Consider the following 16,221-nt stretch of genomic DNA (forward strand, 5'->3'; position numbering starts at 1 on the left):
TACAGGAGTGTGGCCCGAAGCAGTTTTTGTGCCTGAAAGGCGCTCTCAGTTTCTAGTAACAAGGTACCGTTACGCAACCTGGTACAAGACTTGACCGATCCGGCTATGGCATCTACGCCCTTCTGGATAACGAAAGGGTTGACAGAGGAAAAATCCTTTCCGTCCTCAGATCGAGAAACTACGAGGAACTGTGGTTCAGGCGGTAGTAGTTTTGTCACTGGTGGCTGGTCAAGTTTCTGTTTGTGGGCAGAAGTCGAGAGAGGAGAAGAAGAGAAATCCATTGCGGAGGAATCCCCCATGATTGCCAGAGTCTCCGATGGCGCGCTCCTTCCTTGTGGCGACCCTCTCAGAGGACACTCCCACCTTAGGTGATTGTTCACAATTCAGGTCACACCTCCCGAGAAACGGACGGAGGGACCAATCGGCATGGTAGGAAGGTGTCAGCTCAGGCAATCACCCCTCCCTGGGCCTGGCCTTTACCTGGGGGTACGTGTGTGCCTTACTTGTCTACCCATGGCGGGGAATTACGCGTTACCCCGTCACCGGCTACGCGTGCGAACGCGTGGGTCGGCCTTCAGGCACGCACAGGGAGGAAGGAAGAAGAGGAAAAAGAAAGGAGAGAGGGAAAGAAAGGACAGACTGTCTCAAACGCCGAGGCAGAGAAGGCAAGGAGAAGAAGGCAAGGAGAAGAAGGCAAGGAGAAGAGTAAGAAAGACAGTGAGATAGAGAACAAAGAAAGGAACCAACCAAAGGAAGGAAGAAACCAGAAGAAGTGAAAAAACCAAAATGACCGCAAATATAGGTCGTGGAATCGTCTGCCTCCGGATGCAGGCGCTAACTACCCCCTTGAGGGGGAGGGACTCCTTTTAGTCGCCTCTTACGACAAGCAGGAATACCTCGGGTCTATTCTAACCCCCGGACACGCACGGGGGAAAATGTTGTGTCTACACAGATGTTGTAGTTTTCTTGATGAGGTCGGCAGAAGATACATGTACAGCCATGGCGTAGCTTCAGGCCTATGGCGAGGTGGCTGGCACCGTATCAGCGTCGAGAAGTCGCACTGTACGGAAGTGGGGAGAGAACTATCAGTACACCGGTGCCCATTACCAAGGTCCCGGTGATGGAATGTTTCGGAGTGACCTTCCTTAGGAACATGCGGCATACAGTAGCAACTGTGTGTCACAGAATGCTTAACATGATCCACCCACCAGTTGGTTTCCACTCCTATTGAATGTTTGACTGATCACGCGGATACATTTTGTGAACAAACCAAAGCTTAATCATTACACACACGTTCTCGCACTGCCCGATACAGCGACTGTAAGTTCCAGGTGGCCTTCGGTCATTTCTTCAGCGATGGTAGGGTGTTCAAAACCCGTTATGAGACACTGATGTTCACAGATGCGAGAGGTATTGGAACGATAGATATTCAAAACAGGGCACGTGATCTCCTCCTGCCGACGATGTATCACCTACATGCTTTGGAAACGAAAACTCACAGCTAAGCTGATTGAGGAGATGATGCTTTAGTCCCTCCAGCCGCTTCGTGTTGGACTATCTCGCCACCACTCCGTCACTTTAGAACCTATATCGTTAGCATGAGTTATCTGTTGGATGTCCTACCATTTACGTGGGCGCCTAGAACCAAGGGCTTCAACCGTTAATTTCAACGGACGCTGGTTGCTAAAGTGATTGACTGCCGACAACCTGCAGTTGGCTGGATGCGGGAGCGAAGTAACATACACTCGCCTTTCCTTCCCATTGCGGTTAGGGTTCTGGGATATATGATAAAGACTGAAAAATTCCCCGCCTGAGGAGGTTTATGCACTATAAATTTTTCCAAGGATCCTCTTTGCTCCACATGCGCCGCTGTCGACACCGGCATGCACCGTTTCGTTTGCGATAGGGCTGTCGATTGTTGGATCTTCACATGTCGCATGTTGGCACTCTTGCTGCGATGGATGCCTCAGTCCATAGAACCCACCGGAATGAGCCACCCTGACGTCAGTTGCTACCCTGCTACTCGACACAGTGCCACACCGTTGGTTAAAGGCATGGCGTTGTCACACTTTTTTTGGCGACGGCGTTGCTGAGTTGTTAGATTTTTGGACTGTTTAAATCGAGCAACACACCGCTTTATGGCGCAAGGTGCCACGTGGTTTGCTCTTTAGTGAATTACTTGGGGTCGTCGTTTGCCCCCCCCCCCCCCCCCCCCTCCTCTCAGAGCATTGGGGTTTACCGGATGAGAGAAGAGATTGAAGATGGAGCATAGGATGGATTGATGAAAGATAAAACGATAGTTATACAATGTTTAGCCCTCGATGAACAAGAAGACTACTCCGACATTCTGCCTTTTTCCGAAATGATCGGAGACGTATTCCACATATGTGCATGTGCAGAGCCTGAAGTGGTGGCAAACATCTGTCCTAGTTGGCTTTAAGGTTGAAAGTGGCAGTGGCAGAAGATTTTGTTTGTCGGTTAGATACGTTTTAGGGGGTACTATGGCTGTTAGGGGGCATGCCTGAAGTGGAAGATGTCTACAGGGAGGGAATACAAAACAGGTCAGTAGAGCACCTGGCCGTGAAAACCATAATTCCTGAGAATGGAAAGAAACGTCGATGAGAGCATTCCCTGCGGAAGATAAGGGTCCAAGTTCGGACGTGATCTGGCACATACAGGGTGACAATTACTGAAATATATGAAAAAATCATCATAACTTCTGAACGGTTTATGTTAGAACGTTCAAACTGCACGGTCGGTCGCGAGGCATAATGCGAATTAGTATGCCTATTCATTTAGCGTAGATTAAAACTGAAGAAACTACAAAAAGGTGCTAATTTTAGGAGATGGGACCTGGACAAACTGACTAAACCAGAGGTTGTAGAGAGTTTCAGGGAGAGCATGAGGGAACAATTGACAGGAATGGGGGAAAGAAATACAGTAGAAGAAGAATGGGTACCTCTGAGGGATGAAGTAGTGAAGGCAGCAGAGGATCAAGTAGGTAAAACGAAGAGGGCTTATAGAAATCCTTGAGTAACAGAAGAAATATTGAATTTAATTGTTGAAAGGAGAAAATATAAAAATGCAGTAAATGAAGCAGGCAAAAAAAAAATACAAACGTCTCAAAATTGAGATCGACAGGAATTGCAAAATAGCTAAGCAGGGATGGCTAGTGGACAAATGTAAGGATGTAGAGGCTTATCTCACTAGGGGCAAGATAGATACTGCCTACAGGGAAATTAAAGAGACATTTGGAGAGAAGAGAACCACTTGTATGAATATCAAGAGCACAGATGGAAACCCAGTTCTAAGCAAAGAAGGGAAGGCAGAAACGTCGAAGGAGTGTATAGAGGGTTTATACAAGGGCGATGTACTTGAGGACAATATTATTGGAAATGGAAGAGGTTGTAGATGAAGACGAAATGGGAGATAAGATACTGCGTGAGGAGTATGACAGAGCACTGAAAGACCTGAGTCGAAACAAGGCCCCTGGAGTAGACAACATTCCATTGGAACTACTGACGGCCTTGGGAGAGCCAATCCTGACAAAACTCTACCATCTGGAGAGCAAGATGTATGAGACAGGCGAAATAGCCTCAGACTTTAAGAAGAATATAGTAATTCCAATCCCAAAGAAAGCAGGTGTTGACAGATGTGAAAATTACCGAATTATCAGCTGCAAAATACTAACGCGAATACTTTACAGACGAATGGAAAAATTGGTAGAAGCCGACCTCGAGGAAGATCATTTTGGATTCCGTAGAAATGTTGGAACACGTGAGGCAATACTAACCTTACGACTTATCTTAGAAGAAAGATTAAGAAAAGGCAAACCTACGTTTCTAGCATTTGTAGACTTGGACAAAGCTTTTGACAATGTTAACTGGAATACTCTCTTTCAAATTCTGAAGGTGGCAGGGGTAAAATACGGGGAGCGAAAGGCTATTTACAATTTGTACAGAAACCAGATGGCAGTTATAAGAGTCGAGGGACATGGAAGGGAAGCAGTGGTTGGGAAGGGAGTAAGACAGGGTTGTAGCCTTTCCCCGATGTCATTCAATCTGTATAGTGAGCAAGCAGTGAAGGAAACAAAAGAAAAATTCGGAGTAGGTATTAAAATTCATGGAGAAGAAATAAAAACTTTGAGGTTCGCCGATGACATTGTAATTCTGTCAGAGACAGCAAAGGACTTGGAAGAGCAGTTGAATGGAATGGACAGTGTCTTGAGAGGAGTATATCAGATGAACATCAACAAAAGCAAAACGAGGATAATGGAATGTAGTCGAATTAAGTCGAGTGATGCTGAAGGAATTAGATTAGGAAATGAGACACTTAAAGTAGTAAAGGGGTTTTCCTATTTTGGGAGTAAAATAACTGACGATGGTCGAAGTAGAGAAGATACAAAATGCAGACTGGCAATGGCAAGGAAATTATTTCTGAAGAAGAGAAATTTGTTAACATCGAGTATAGATTTAAGAGTCAGGAAGTCGTATCTGAATGTATTTGTATGGATTGTAGCAGTGTACGGAAGTGAAACACGGACGATAAATAGTTTAGACAAGAATAGAACAGAAGCTTTCGAAATGTGGTGCTACAGAAGAATGCTGAAGATTAGATGTGTAGATCACATAACTAATGAGGAAGTACTGAATAGAATTGGGGAGGAGTTTGTGGCACAACTTGAGAAAAAGAAGGGACCGGTTGGTAGGTCATGTTTTGAGGCATCAAGGGATCACAAATTTAGCATTGGAGGGCAGCGTGGAGGGTAAAAATCATAGAGGGAGGGCAAGCGATGAATACACTAAACAGATTCAGAAGGATGTAGGTTGCAGTAGGTACTGGGAGATGAAGAAGCTTGCACAGGATAGAGTAGCATGGAGAGCTGCATCAAACCAGTCTCAGGACTGAAGACCACAACAACAACACAGTTTCATTTGGATGGGTTCGTCAATAAGCAAAGCTGGCGCATTTAGAGGACTGAAAATCTGCATTTCGCGATCGAGAAGTCTCTGTAGAAGGAGTAAAAGTAATAATACTTACATACCGTTCCTCCATGAAGGGTGTGAAACCTCAAGAACTTTAGGTTGTTCATTTATTTGTTTGCTCATTGCTACATGCCCTATTCTACTTTTTGTAATACTACAATATGTTTCGTGTGTCCATATGGAATGTAGTGTAATGTTTGGATGGATGATGATGACGACGACGACGACGATGATGATGATGATGACGACGATGATGATGATTATGACGACGATGATGATGATTATGGCGACGATGATGATGATGGCGATGATGATGATGATGATGGCGATGATGATGAGAGATGGAAGAGAATGAAACCTGGTGCTGGTACATAGCTTATTTCTCGCGATTAGCACGAAGTGGGCTGCCAAGCTTGACCTCCCAATTCAACGAATAGATCACTTTCAACTGTATCACAAGTCCTCACTTCATGCCCGCGGCCGGCTGTACATTTTGAAAGTCCTAAAGCAAAACCGTTCAGAAGTTATGACGATTTTATTTCACTCAGTTCAATAATTGCCACGCTGTATGTCTCTTAAACCGATTCATCATATTATCTGATCGACGGCTGCTTCGAAGTGCGCTCTCAGAAAGAAACACCCTTTCAAAATACGCCACAGAAATACGTCTGAAGGGTTCATCCTTCGAATTTATGACGTAACATTCAATACATACTTCTATGATCGTTACCTGTAATACATTTGTTTGGAATGTTGCAGCATCCACAAACACTGAGTCTGACCCAGCTTTGCAGTAAATTTTAATAAAAGAGTGCAAAACTAACCTTTCTGTAAAGTAGAGAGCAACAGGCTACCCTTATCCTCATGCCGATGTAGGTGGTAAGCATGTTGTAGTGGTGGTAGCAGAACAGCTTCAAGAAGTTGATGGACACTAGCAGACTCGCGTATATGTATGCTTCCTGGTCGGTTATCTTACTGTCTGGGCTGAAATACTGAATGGTCAGCCCAAGAAGGTAGGGTTGTGTGATTCTGTAACACAAAGGACAATAGAAAACTGATAACATCTCCTTACTGGTTTGAGATTTTGTAGTAGCTTTGCCATGTACAGCATTATTTTTCGTAAAACGTTTCAGCGAAACGAAAAAAAGGCTGCCTATAATTACACAATGGGTTTTTGTCCGAGTTTTCGTAGACAATTAAGAGTAGGAAATGGACATACAGGGTATCACACTGACCAGAGTAAAGTATTGTTTTGCCAAGAAATACTTGTTGTTGTTGTTGTTGTGGTCTTCCGTCCTGAGCCTGGTTTGATGCAGCTCTCCATGCTAATCTATCCTGTGCAAGCTCCTTCATCTCCCAGTACCTACTGCAACCTACATCCTTCTGAATCTGCTTAGTGTATTCATCTCTTGGTCTCCCTCTACGATTTTTACGCTCCACACTACCCTCCAATGCTAAATCTGTGGTCCCTTGATGCCTGAGGACATGTCCTACCAACCGATCCCTTCTTCTAGTCAAGTTGTGCCACAAACGTCTCTTCTCCCCAGTCCTATTCAATACCTCCTCATTACTTACGTGATCTACCCACCTTATCTTCAACATTCTTCTGTAGCACCACATTTCAAAAGCTTCTATTCTCTTCTTGTCCAAACTATTTATTGTCCATGTTTCACTTTCATACATGGCTACACTCCATACAAATACTTTCAGAAACGATTCCTGGCACTTAAATCTATACCCGATGTTAACAAATTTCTCTTCTTCAGAAACAATTTCCTTGCCATTGCCAGTCTGCATTTTGTATCTTCTCTACTTCGACCATCGTCAGTTATTTTACTCCCCAAATAGCAAAACTCCTTTACTACTTTAAGGGTCTCATTTCCTAATCTAACTCCCTCAGCATCACCCGACTTAACTCGACTACATTCCATTATCCTTGTTTTGCTTTTGTTGATGTTCATCTTATACCCTCCTTCCAAGAAATACTTACAATTTGTAATTCCAGGAAAATTATAATATTTCACTAACAGTTGCTGCTAGCTATGTAAATGTCAAAAGCCTAGTTATTTTGCGGATAAAAAGTTACATTGGTGTGATGTCAAATATAGAAGAATTTGAAAAATGATTATGAATCATGCTATCTTCCAGTAGGCTCCTACCAGGCACAAAATGTGCTGACATTTTGTTGTACTATTCCTACTACACTATGACCATGGACGTGGCGTTTAAAGAAACATGCCGCAGTGTCACAGGCGGCATCCGATCAACACCTCTGGAGAAGCTGCACTACCTTGCTGTAACAGCACTCCTATACAAATGAGGCAGCAGGCTTAAAGCCATAACATTTTCAGTTCAAACCCTTTTCGGTCACCAGCCAGCACAGCTAAGAGTTAAGTTTGTGATAAGGTCTTATGGGACCAAACTGCTGAGGTCATCGGTCCCTAAGCTTACACATTACTTACTCTAACTTACGCTGAGGGCAACACACCCACCCATATCCGAAGAAGGACACGAACCTCGGACGGTGAGAGCCACGCAGACTGTGTCAAGGCGCCCTAGACCGCGCGGCTACCAATGGATGGATGGATACGGTGTTATGGGCGCTCAACAGTGCAGTCTTTAGAGCCCGAACGGAAAGAACAACGGACGAATGTCACTAAAATGCAGCAAGTGCAAGAATAGGACTAAAATTAAAGGTGACAGTCTACATAGGCAGTGTGCACGTCAACAGTAGCCAAGTGGAAAGCAGCACATAAAGAGGAGAACTGCAAGAGAACGTAGGGGAAGGGGTTAAAATTAAACACATAGCACATGTTTGGAACTGGTCTATTACAAGAAGAAAAAGGAGTGGTCAGCCACTCGGCAACACACTAAAAGTTCCAACCTAAAATTTTAGGCTGAAGCCCAGAAACATGACAGTACCTTAGAACTTTCTTGACACTCGCCTCGTCATCGGCTAAAATCGAGGGCAGATCCCCACTAATATTAACTTCCGTCCTCACAGAACGATATAAATAAAACTCAACTAAAATGTGCTGTACAGTGATTCGTACGCCACGGCCATCACACAGCGGGGGTTCCTCTCGCCGCAGCTTATTTTCCCTCGCGCGGTTACCAGGCGCGCCCTTTTGAATAGTAGAGGATGGTTGATAGAGACTGCCAGAAAAGAAAATTGGTACACCAACAGATAGGGTAGAGGCTTAACAAACAGAGCGCTATCTATGTCTACCCTTTAATAGGGAAAGTCACAGCCAGAGTGCTCAGTGTGGTGCAAAGGTGTCAAGCAAGCAACCATTCCACAGAGGCGCAGCTTGCTTCCTGCAGCCATCTGAGCGAGTTTGAAAGGGGTCAAATTGTGGACTTCGATAGGCGGAATGGTCCTTTCCCAGAACTGAGACAGAAGTCAGAGGTGCTGCGTCAATTGTGCAATGATGCTTATATCAGTGGTCACGTAAACATTCTCACATTCGTGGACAGGTTTCTGGATGGGGCCCAAGTTGAAACCATTATTATTATATCTACTATCCCCCAGATGGCATATCCCTGATGGTCGTGTGTTGGTTAAGAGGTGGCCTATTAAGGGTCAGCAACCATTATGTGCTAGACATATTACGACTTTGCCTGGAATTTTGAGCTGAGATACGATTTCTAGCGCTTGTTTCCAGCTATTTAATTTACGAAGGATGCAGCTGGATTACACGTTTCCGAATGTTAGAGGAGAAAATCAGTAAACACAAAGAGGGTAGAATAACATGGGAAGGCAGAAGAGATGAGCCAAGTGATGATGGAATTTTAGAGTGACGGAAAGCAGCAAACATACTGGGGATCGACTGAGACGAAGACCCGAGGAGACGAAGTAGAACTTGCGAGGGAAGACAATGTAGGCTGCAGCGAAATTCGAAATAGTACATCGCGCATGGATGCAAAAATGGAACCAAACGAGACGAGGGGCGAGAAAGATATTGTATAAATTGAGAGAAGAGAAAGAGCTGTGCCATATATGGTAAAAGTAGAAGATATGTTCCACAAGGAATTGACAAAGGACGACAAGCAGAGTTATCTGATCCCATTCAGTCAGTGGAAGACGATTTCACTGCTATCATAGAGAAAAGTGACGAACGATGGACGTATAAAGTGGTGTGAAGATTACAGAAAGAAGAGGAGAAGTAATGCGTGGTGATTTTCGAGGTATCTTTAGTCAGCATTTAGAAAATCTATGAGGTTGTGAATGAGCAGCACCACAAAGTGGAAGATCGGTTTAGAGAAAATAAAGAGAGAATGGTCGAGTGATCTGAAGAGATGTATGCACAAAGGTCAGATCTAGTTAGGGCATCTGAGTGAAGAAATGATGCACAGCTTGAAGAGCAGGAACAACAATTTCGAAAATGTGACTCCCTGTCTTAAATACGCCAAGGTTTTATTTGATTAATACGGCCCAAGGTTGACTTCTGTTTATCTATGATTTTGCTGTAAGAACACTCATGTTGCTACAGATTTCCATTTGTTTAATTATCATTTTGTCGGAATAAATAAAATTAATTGTAATTTGTATTTCATTTAATAATCATAAGTTACCCCGTTCATTATTTTCGAGAATACTCTTGCTTATTTAATCGTCACCGCCTAGTGTTCAATTTGCTAACCTTGAACATCAACTCATCATTTATATAAATACAAAAACGGCCCCCAGCAGTAATTTTCTCTGTGAAAGTGTCGTTAGTATTTATATATTTTCTGTACTCTTTGTGTGATATGATACTTGTAGCCTTAATTCTTCCTTTTGTTTTCCACCCTGTGTACATGTCGTTGCTGAGTATTAGTATGTGCCATTCAGTGTTCCATGTAAAGTGTTCCTTTTTCTGCTGTGTTATCTGTGGTGATTGTGTGTTCTCTGTGGTGGTTGTGTGTTGGTGTTGGTGTTGGTGTTGGTACTCCTGCATCTCCGTTGTGGTTGGTAATCCATCCTGTTTCCAAAGTCATATTTGGTTAACAACCACAACCGAGGATCACTGAGTGTTACACGTCTTATGCTTTATTGTAACCGATAATGAAACAGTCGCCTACGAAACTAGTCATGCTAATGAAATACCATTTACAACTGAAGCGGATTTCTGGACCTTGTCAATATCCTTGGTTTGTTCTTTCGTAATTCGCTTTTAAATTTTGTTGCTTAGTTTTTTTTACTCTTTCTGTTTTGCAACAATTCTGTCTAGTTCTCTGGTGTACTGTGTTGAGTTCTAGTGTATAGTTCAGTTTATCCAGCGGAGTTAAGTCTGTGTAGTATGCATGTCAACGGAAGTTTCATACCAGCGCACACTCCGCTGCAGAGTGAAAACCTCATTCTGGAAACATCCCCCAGGCTGTGGCTAAGCCATGCCTCGAAATATCCTTTCTTCCAGAAGTGCTAGTTCTGCTAGGTTCGCGGAAGAGCTTCTGTGAAGTTTGGAAGGAAGGAGACGAGGTACTGGAATGTTTGTTTGTCAGTGATGACTGGACTGGTTACGCAAAATTGTACTTGTGGTTGTAGGTTTCCTATATTTCCCCTAATTATGTTTGTTGTTGATTCTATGTATGGTGATTTCTAGGAAATTAAGTTTCATGTCTGCTTATGTCTCAATCGAGAATTTTATTTATCGGTATCTCACTGTATAACTGTTGTTTCACGCGGGTCTGTATTTCATCTACCAAACAAAAGACGTGGCATGAGAAGTCCTCGTTGGATGCCTGCAGTGGAGATATCGAATGACATCACGAAGTAGAGCTTTTGTTTAATTAACTCTTCAATTTAGTTAATATTTCTGTAATCTCATAATATAGTGTAGTATAGTATAGAAGTACGGTGAAGGTCTTAGCAGGTCGGCTGCACATAAACAGGTATTGTCAAGTTATCAGTTTGCAGTTTTGCTGTTGCCACTACCTCGTGGTCTCGCTGAGTCACACTAAGGGGCAGTAGTAAGGATTGTAACACTTTGGTGTGCTGGCTGTCAGAATGAGATGGCTATTTGTCACAGAAAGCTGACCTCGATACTGACAATGTGCATTTCTGCACACAAATACCTTCTGCGTAGCGATGAGGAATTTTAACAGAGTGCGCACACTACGCTGGGTATTCCAAGCTTGTTCTAATAGCAGAAACTGTTTCCACGTGTGCACACAACCGTATAGTGTGGAATAGGCAGTGAATTTTTTTATGACGAAACAGTACAATTTTGTGAATGCTGATATTCATAACGATTTTGTTTCGTGATTCTAAATCGTGATGCTGCAATTACAGTGTGGGTAAGTGGTTTCTACACTTGGCTTTTTTTCTATTTGCTAGTCTCCAGTTCCGTTTAGTTTTCTCATACGCTGATGGCCTATTGAGCGCGTAATTAAGTTATGTTCCGTGCTGTGATAACACTTCCAAAACGCACAGATTAGTGAAAGCGTAGTGTGGAGAGTTTAAGTGGATGTTTCCTCCATTCGGCATAGCAGAAATAAGAGTATGGAACTATCAGTTCAATCATAGTTCATTTAAAGGTCCCCAATCATTTGTTTGCCTTTTAATTAGATTTCATCTAACGTTAACTTTGTCTCTCGTTCTAGCAATGACTCGGTCGGTTGCAGTTCTTCGAATAGCGTTTACGAAAACTGTAAAGTGGAAGCATCATGTACAAAACACGGCAGTTCAATCTTCGCAGTACGCACCACTTGGCTGTTGAAACGTGGGAAGTGGATACACAACCCCTGGTTTGTCGGTATGACACGTAGGCTTTTCAAGAATCGCAACATTTGTCCCTCAGTTACTAATGAGACAACAAAATGCCATAAGTATGTACACTTCCTGAGAGATACGTTGTCACACACAGTTATTGGAAGACAATCCTTTGTATACGAGGCGGCCTGTGTGGCACCAACATGACAGTTAACCCTCCCATTCCTCAGACTTTCTTAACAGAAATTTAGGAGACTGTTGGATCGGTCGTTCAATTCGCAAAAAATAGCCTGCATGCTCGCCTCTGAACTTTTATCTGGGAGTAAACTTAACACTAGAGCTTTAAAAGGAAATATTGACGACTCTTGAAGACATGCATTGGGGCATAATTGAAGACGGTACTGAGATAAGTCCAGATGATATTCAGTGTGCAAGTGCAGCGTTTAGTACATTGGAGCAGATGGTTGTGGGACTTCTTCCCCTGGCTCCGAGACAGTGGTTTGGAGCGCTGCTACCTCGTTACTGTTTCACCACTTTCCATACATGTTATATCTAAGTGCGTTGCATCTCACCAACCACAGAAGAAAGCATATAATTACACTTACAATACTAAGTCGGTATCTAAATATAAATGGTTCAAATTACTTCTGTATATTAGGTAACTATTCATAAGCTAAGAAGAAGTAAAGTAAAATTAATCTGTTCCTGACGAGTATTCGACCGCAGTTAGCGGGGTGGCCGTAGCGTCGGCCAGGTCGACGTCAGTGGACGCAGCTGGACACGAAGGGAGAACAACACTCACATCCGGTGGCCGCTACTCTGTTCAACATCGCAGTCACACACCGTCCACCCCATTGAGTAGGCCCGGCTGCGACGTCACTTCTCAGTTGGTTCTGTGCCTCAACGTTCCACTTGTCTCTTGGCTGCCTTCCATCAGATAGCCAGTTCATGGAGTGCTGGCTCCAGGCAAGTCACTCCGGTTAACGAGTTAATTGGTCCTACGAGCATCTCATTTGTCACATAAAACTCTTTCTTCATTTGAGTATTAGCTGTGCTGGCTGGTGACCGAAAAGGGTTTGAGCCTGCTGCCTCATTTGTAGACCATAGGGGTGCTGTTGCAGCAAGATAGTGCAGCTTCTCCAGAGGTGTTGATCGGATGCCGCCTGTGACACTACGGCATGTTTCTTTAAGCGCTACGTGCAAGGTCATAGTGTAGCATGAATAGTACATTATGTCAGGACATTTTGTGCCTGGTAGGGGCCTACTGGGCGCTCTCTGGAAAGGTACACCGGCAACTCATTCCTCTCGAGCATTCGTAGCTCCGGATGACTCGTACAAATAATGAAAGTTTGTGAATATGTTCCTGCACTGAACTTGTCTGTGCAGACATGACACACGTGGTACGTTGTCATGTTGTCATGTTCGAGGAAAAAGAGTGACCTTGTAGTTTCTTTCGGTTTGGATGTAGAACTGATTACTCTAGAATGAAGTATTACTGCTGAAGTAACGACTACACAAACAATGTAACAAAAAAAGGTCAAACATACAAATCAAAGAATCATTTATCTGCCACCAATGCTGTTCCTCTATTCATACCTACTGTCACAGGATCTAAAAACTGAACTACACTTACTGTTTGTGAAACTGTAGTTCATGCAAGAGTCAAGCATCCATTTCTGTACAGTATGTATGATTTCTAAGGGGCAGTCGAACGAAAATGAGACAGGTGGAAAAAGTAAGTAAATTGTTTATTATTTCAAAAGTAATGGTCATACCTGTGAATACATATATCGTACTGTGAGGCAAGCAGGTCAATGACTTCGTGGAACTAAGTTTGCGTTTGCATACGGTGCCTTTTTTGCACCCAGGTGTGCACCCCACGTCTGAAGCAAGTCGATGGCCACGAATGTCTTTATTTAGGCCACCATAAATATGGAAATCGCATGGGGAGAGATCGCGACTGTATGACGGGCTTCCCAGCGAAACTTCTGCCGCTACGGTCGCAGGTTCCAATCCTGCCTCTGGCATGGATGTGTGTGATGTCTTAGGTTAGTTAGGTTTAAGTAGTTCTAAGTTCTAAGGGACTGATGACCTCAGATGTTAAGTCCCATTTGAACCATTTGAAACTTCTGCAGCGTCGTCGAAGTAATGTCGGCGAGCCCACATACTGACAATATTGCTTCGACTACTCTACAAACGTCTCGCTGAGAAACCTTTACACATCCCCCGTGCGGTTTCCATACTTTTGGAGGCCTGAAAAACGACATTCGTAGCCGTTGACTTGCTTCGGACTTAGAAGTGCACACCTGGGTGCAATCGTGGTTTATTCGGTAACCACAAACATTTTTTCGTAAACGCACTGACCACTTTGTCTCACAGTGGGACAAATGTATTAACATTTATGGTGATTGCTTTTGAAATAATAAACAATTTACTAACTTTTCCCATGTGTCTCGCTTTCATTTGAAGCCCCTTATGCGACAAACAATAGCATTAAGAACTAAATAAAGTATCAAAAAGAATATTCCAATATTGTAATGTGTATCTAAATAATAGAGCCGGTCGCCTAGTTTAATTAATTATGGATTAATATCATTTTCTCGGTCGATGAACGAAGTGCCCACGATAATGTTATCCAATTTTCCTGAAATTTGCTCTAAAAATTTTTTCATACAAGAGGTGCTCAAGATTTATTTCATATCTCTTACTTTAGGAACCGTAAAGAGTGCTTTTAGTATATTGTTAGAACGTTCAATTTATCTGCGAATGTTTTTAAGAATGTGGACTTCATGAGCTCGTAACAGATCTTTTGCTAGCAAGTGAACCAAAGGCGCTATACTGAGTTAAAACTTTTGTACTCCACGCTATTAACTGTCGCAGTTTGCTGACCGAAAAAGTTAGTGAAACTAAATTTCATTTGACGTCATAGTTACTTCTAGTGTTCATTTTGTCTGTTGAAGACTTTCTGGGAAAGATACGATCTGTATTTAATAGTGGAAATAAATCAGTATCTACCAGATATTTTGAAGGCATGATTTAAACTATCACTTCATTGAAACTTCCTGGCAGATTAAAACTGTGTGCCCGACCGAGACTCGAACTCGGGACCTTTGCCTTTCGCGGGCAAGTGCTCTACCATCTGAGCTAACGAAGCACGACTCACGCCCGGTACTCACAGTTTTACTTCTGCCAGTACCTCGTCTCCTACCTTCCAAACTTTACAGAAGCTCTCCTGCGAACCTTGCAGAACTAGCACTCCTGAAAGCAAGGATATTGCGGAGATATGGCTTAGCCACAGCCTGGGGGAGCACTTGCCCGCGAAAGGGAAAGGTCCCGAGTTCGAGTCTCGGTCGGGCACACGGTTTTAATCTGCCACGAAGTTTCATATCAGCGCGCACTCCGCTGCAGAGTGAAAATCTCATTCTATCACTTCATTACTTAAGTGGAATTAATTAATAACGCACTTCGCTGAATGAGATGTTTTTTGAAGAGTCATCAGCATCACTGAATGAAAGTCTATAAAAGAGCCTTTGGCTATTAAAGTTTAGTTTGCTTGATGATGATGATTGGCTTGTGGGGCGCTCAAACCGCGCGGTTATCATCGCGCGTACAAATTCCCAACCTTCGCTCAGTCCAATCTCGTCACTTTCATGAATGATGATGAAATGATGGCGACAACACAAACACCCAATCATCTCAACGCAGGTGAAAATCCCTGACCCCGCTTGGAATCGAACCCGGGACCCCATTCTCGGGAAGCAAGAACGTGACCGCGAGACCACGAGCGGCGGACGAGAGTTCGCTTGAATGCCTTCTGCTCTGACGGACTACTAAAATTTTGGTATGTAGTACAACGTTTCGTTATCTGGTGTCTTTTTATTACGATAACACGACGTAATTTGGAACCAGCGCTCATTTTTTAAGAGTCCGATGCCAAGTTTATTTACATTTCATTCAAAGTTTTAGCAACACGAGTAACGCTAGATGGCCAGAAACTTGGACGTGCACATCACAAACTACAAAAACTGATGCAGTCCTTTCACTCATAGCCTAATTTAGATTAACTCAGTTCGACATAAAGTTGGAAAGCCCAGTCACAGACGAAGGTTGCTGTTAAATATAAGAAAAAAATCGTGTAAAATAAAATGGATAATCCTTTTCGTGAACGAAATTAGAAAATGTGCTTCGACTTCATCGAGATTTGAATTATATTTATAATGTGCTGAAGGGCTGTGCACCAAATTTCAACTTAGCAAATTACAGGAATAATAATCGTATTATTTTCCGCTTTACTTCTTGTAGCCTTATAGTTAACGAAAGAATTGCTCCATTATGTTACAGACATACGAGAAAATAATACGAGCTGTATTTGACAGAATAGATGTTTATTTTCTATTGCAGATAGTGGCTGAAAGAGATACTAGCGATCCTGTGGATTACATTCAGTGATGAAGGGAGGGATGCAAAGCATTACTTGTACACAAGGGTAGCACCATGAGCGTGACAGGACACACCTGTCGAAGTATCACACATTCAACATCT

The 16,221-nt window shown here is 43.1% G+C and overlaps 1 protein-coding gene across 1 annotated transcript in view; it reads right to left on the minus strand.

Moving 5' to 3' along the window:
- LOC126335905 (ATP-binding cassette sub-family C member 4-like) overlaps positions 1 to 16,221 on the minus strand; it is a 221,127-nt gene that overhangs the window by 195,485 nt on the left and 9,421 nt on the right. The window contains exon 4 of the mRNA XM_049999378.1: positions 5,810 to 6,056. Within this exon, the coding sequence (XP_049855335.1) occupies positions 5,810 to 6,056 (247 nt within the window). The remainder of the gene's footprint in view (positions 1 to 5,809; positions 6,057 to 16,221) is intronic.

This window comes from Schistocerca gregaria, chromosome 2, assembly GCF_023897955.1.
Source record: "Schistocerca gregaria isolate iqSchGreg1 chromosome 2, iqSchGreg1.2, whole genome shotgun sequence".
NCBI lineage: Eukaryota > Metazoa > Arthropoda > Insecta > Orthoptera > Acrididae > Schistocerca > Schistocerca gregaria.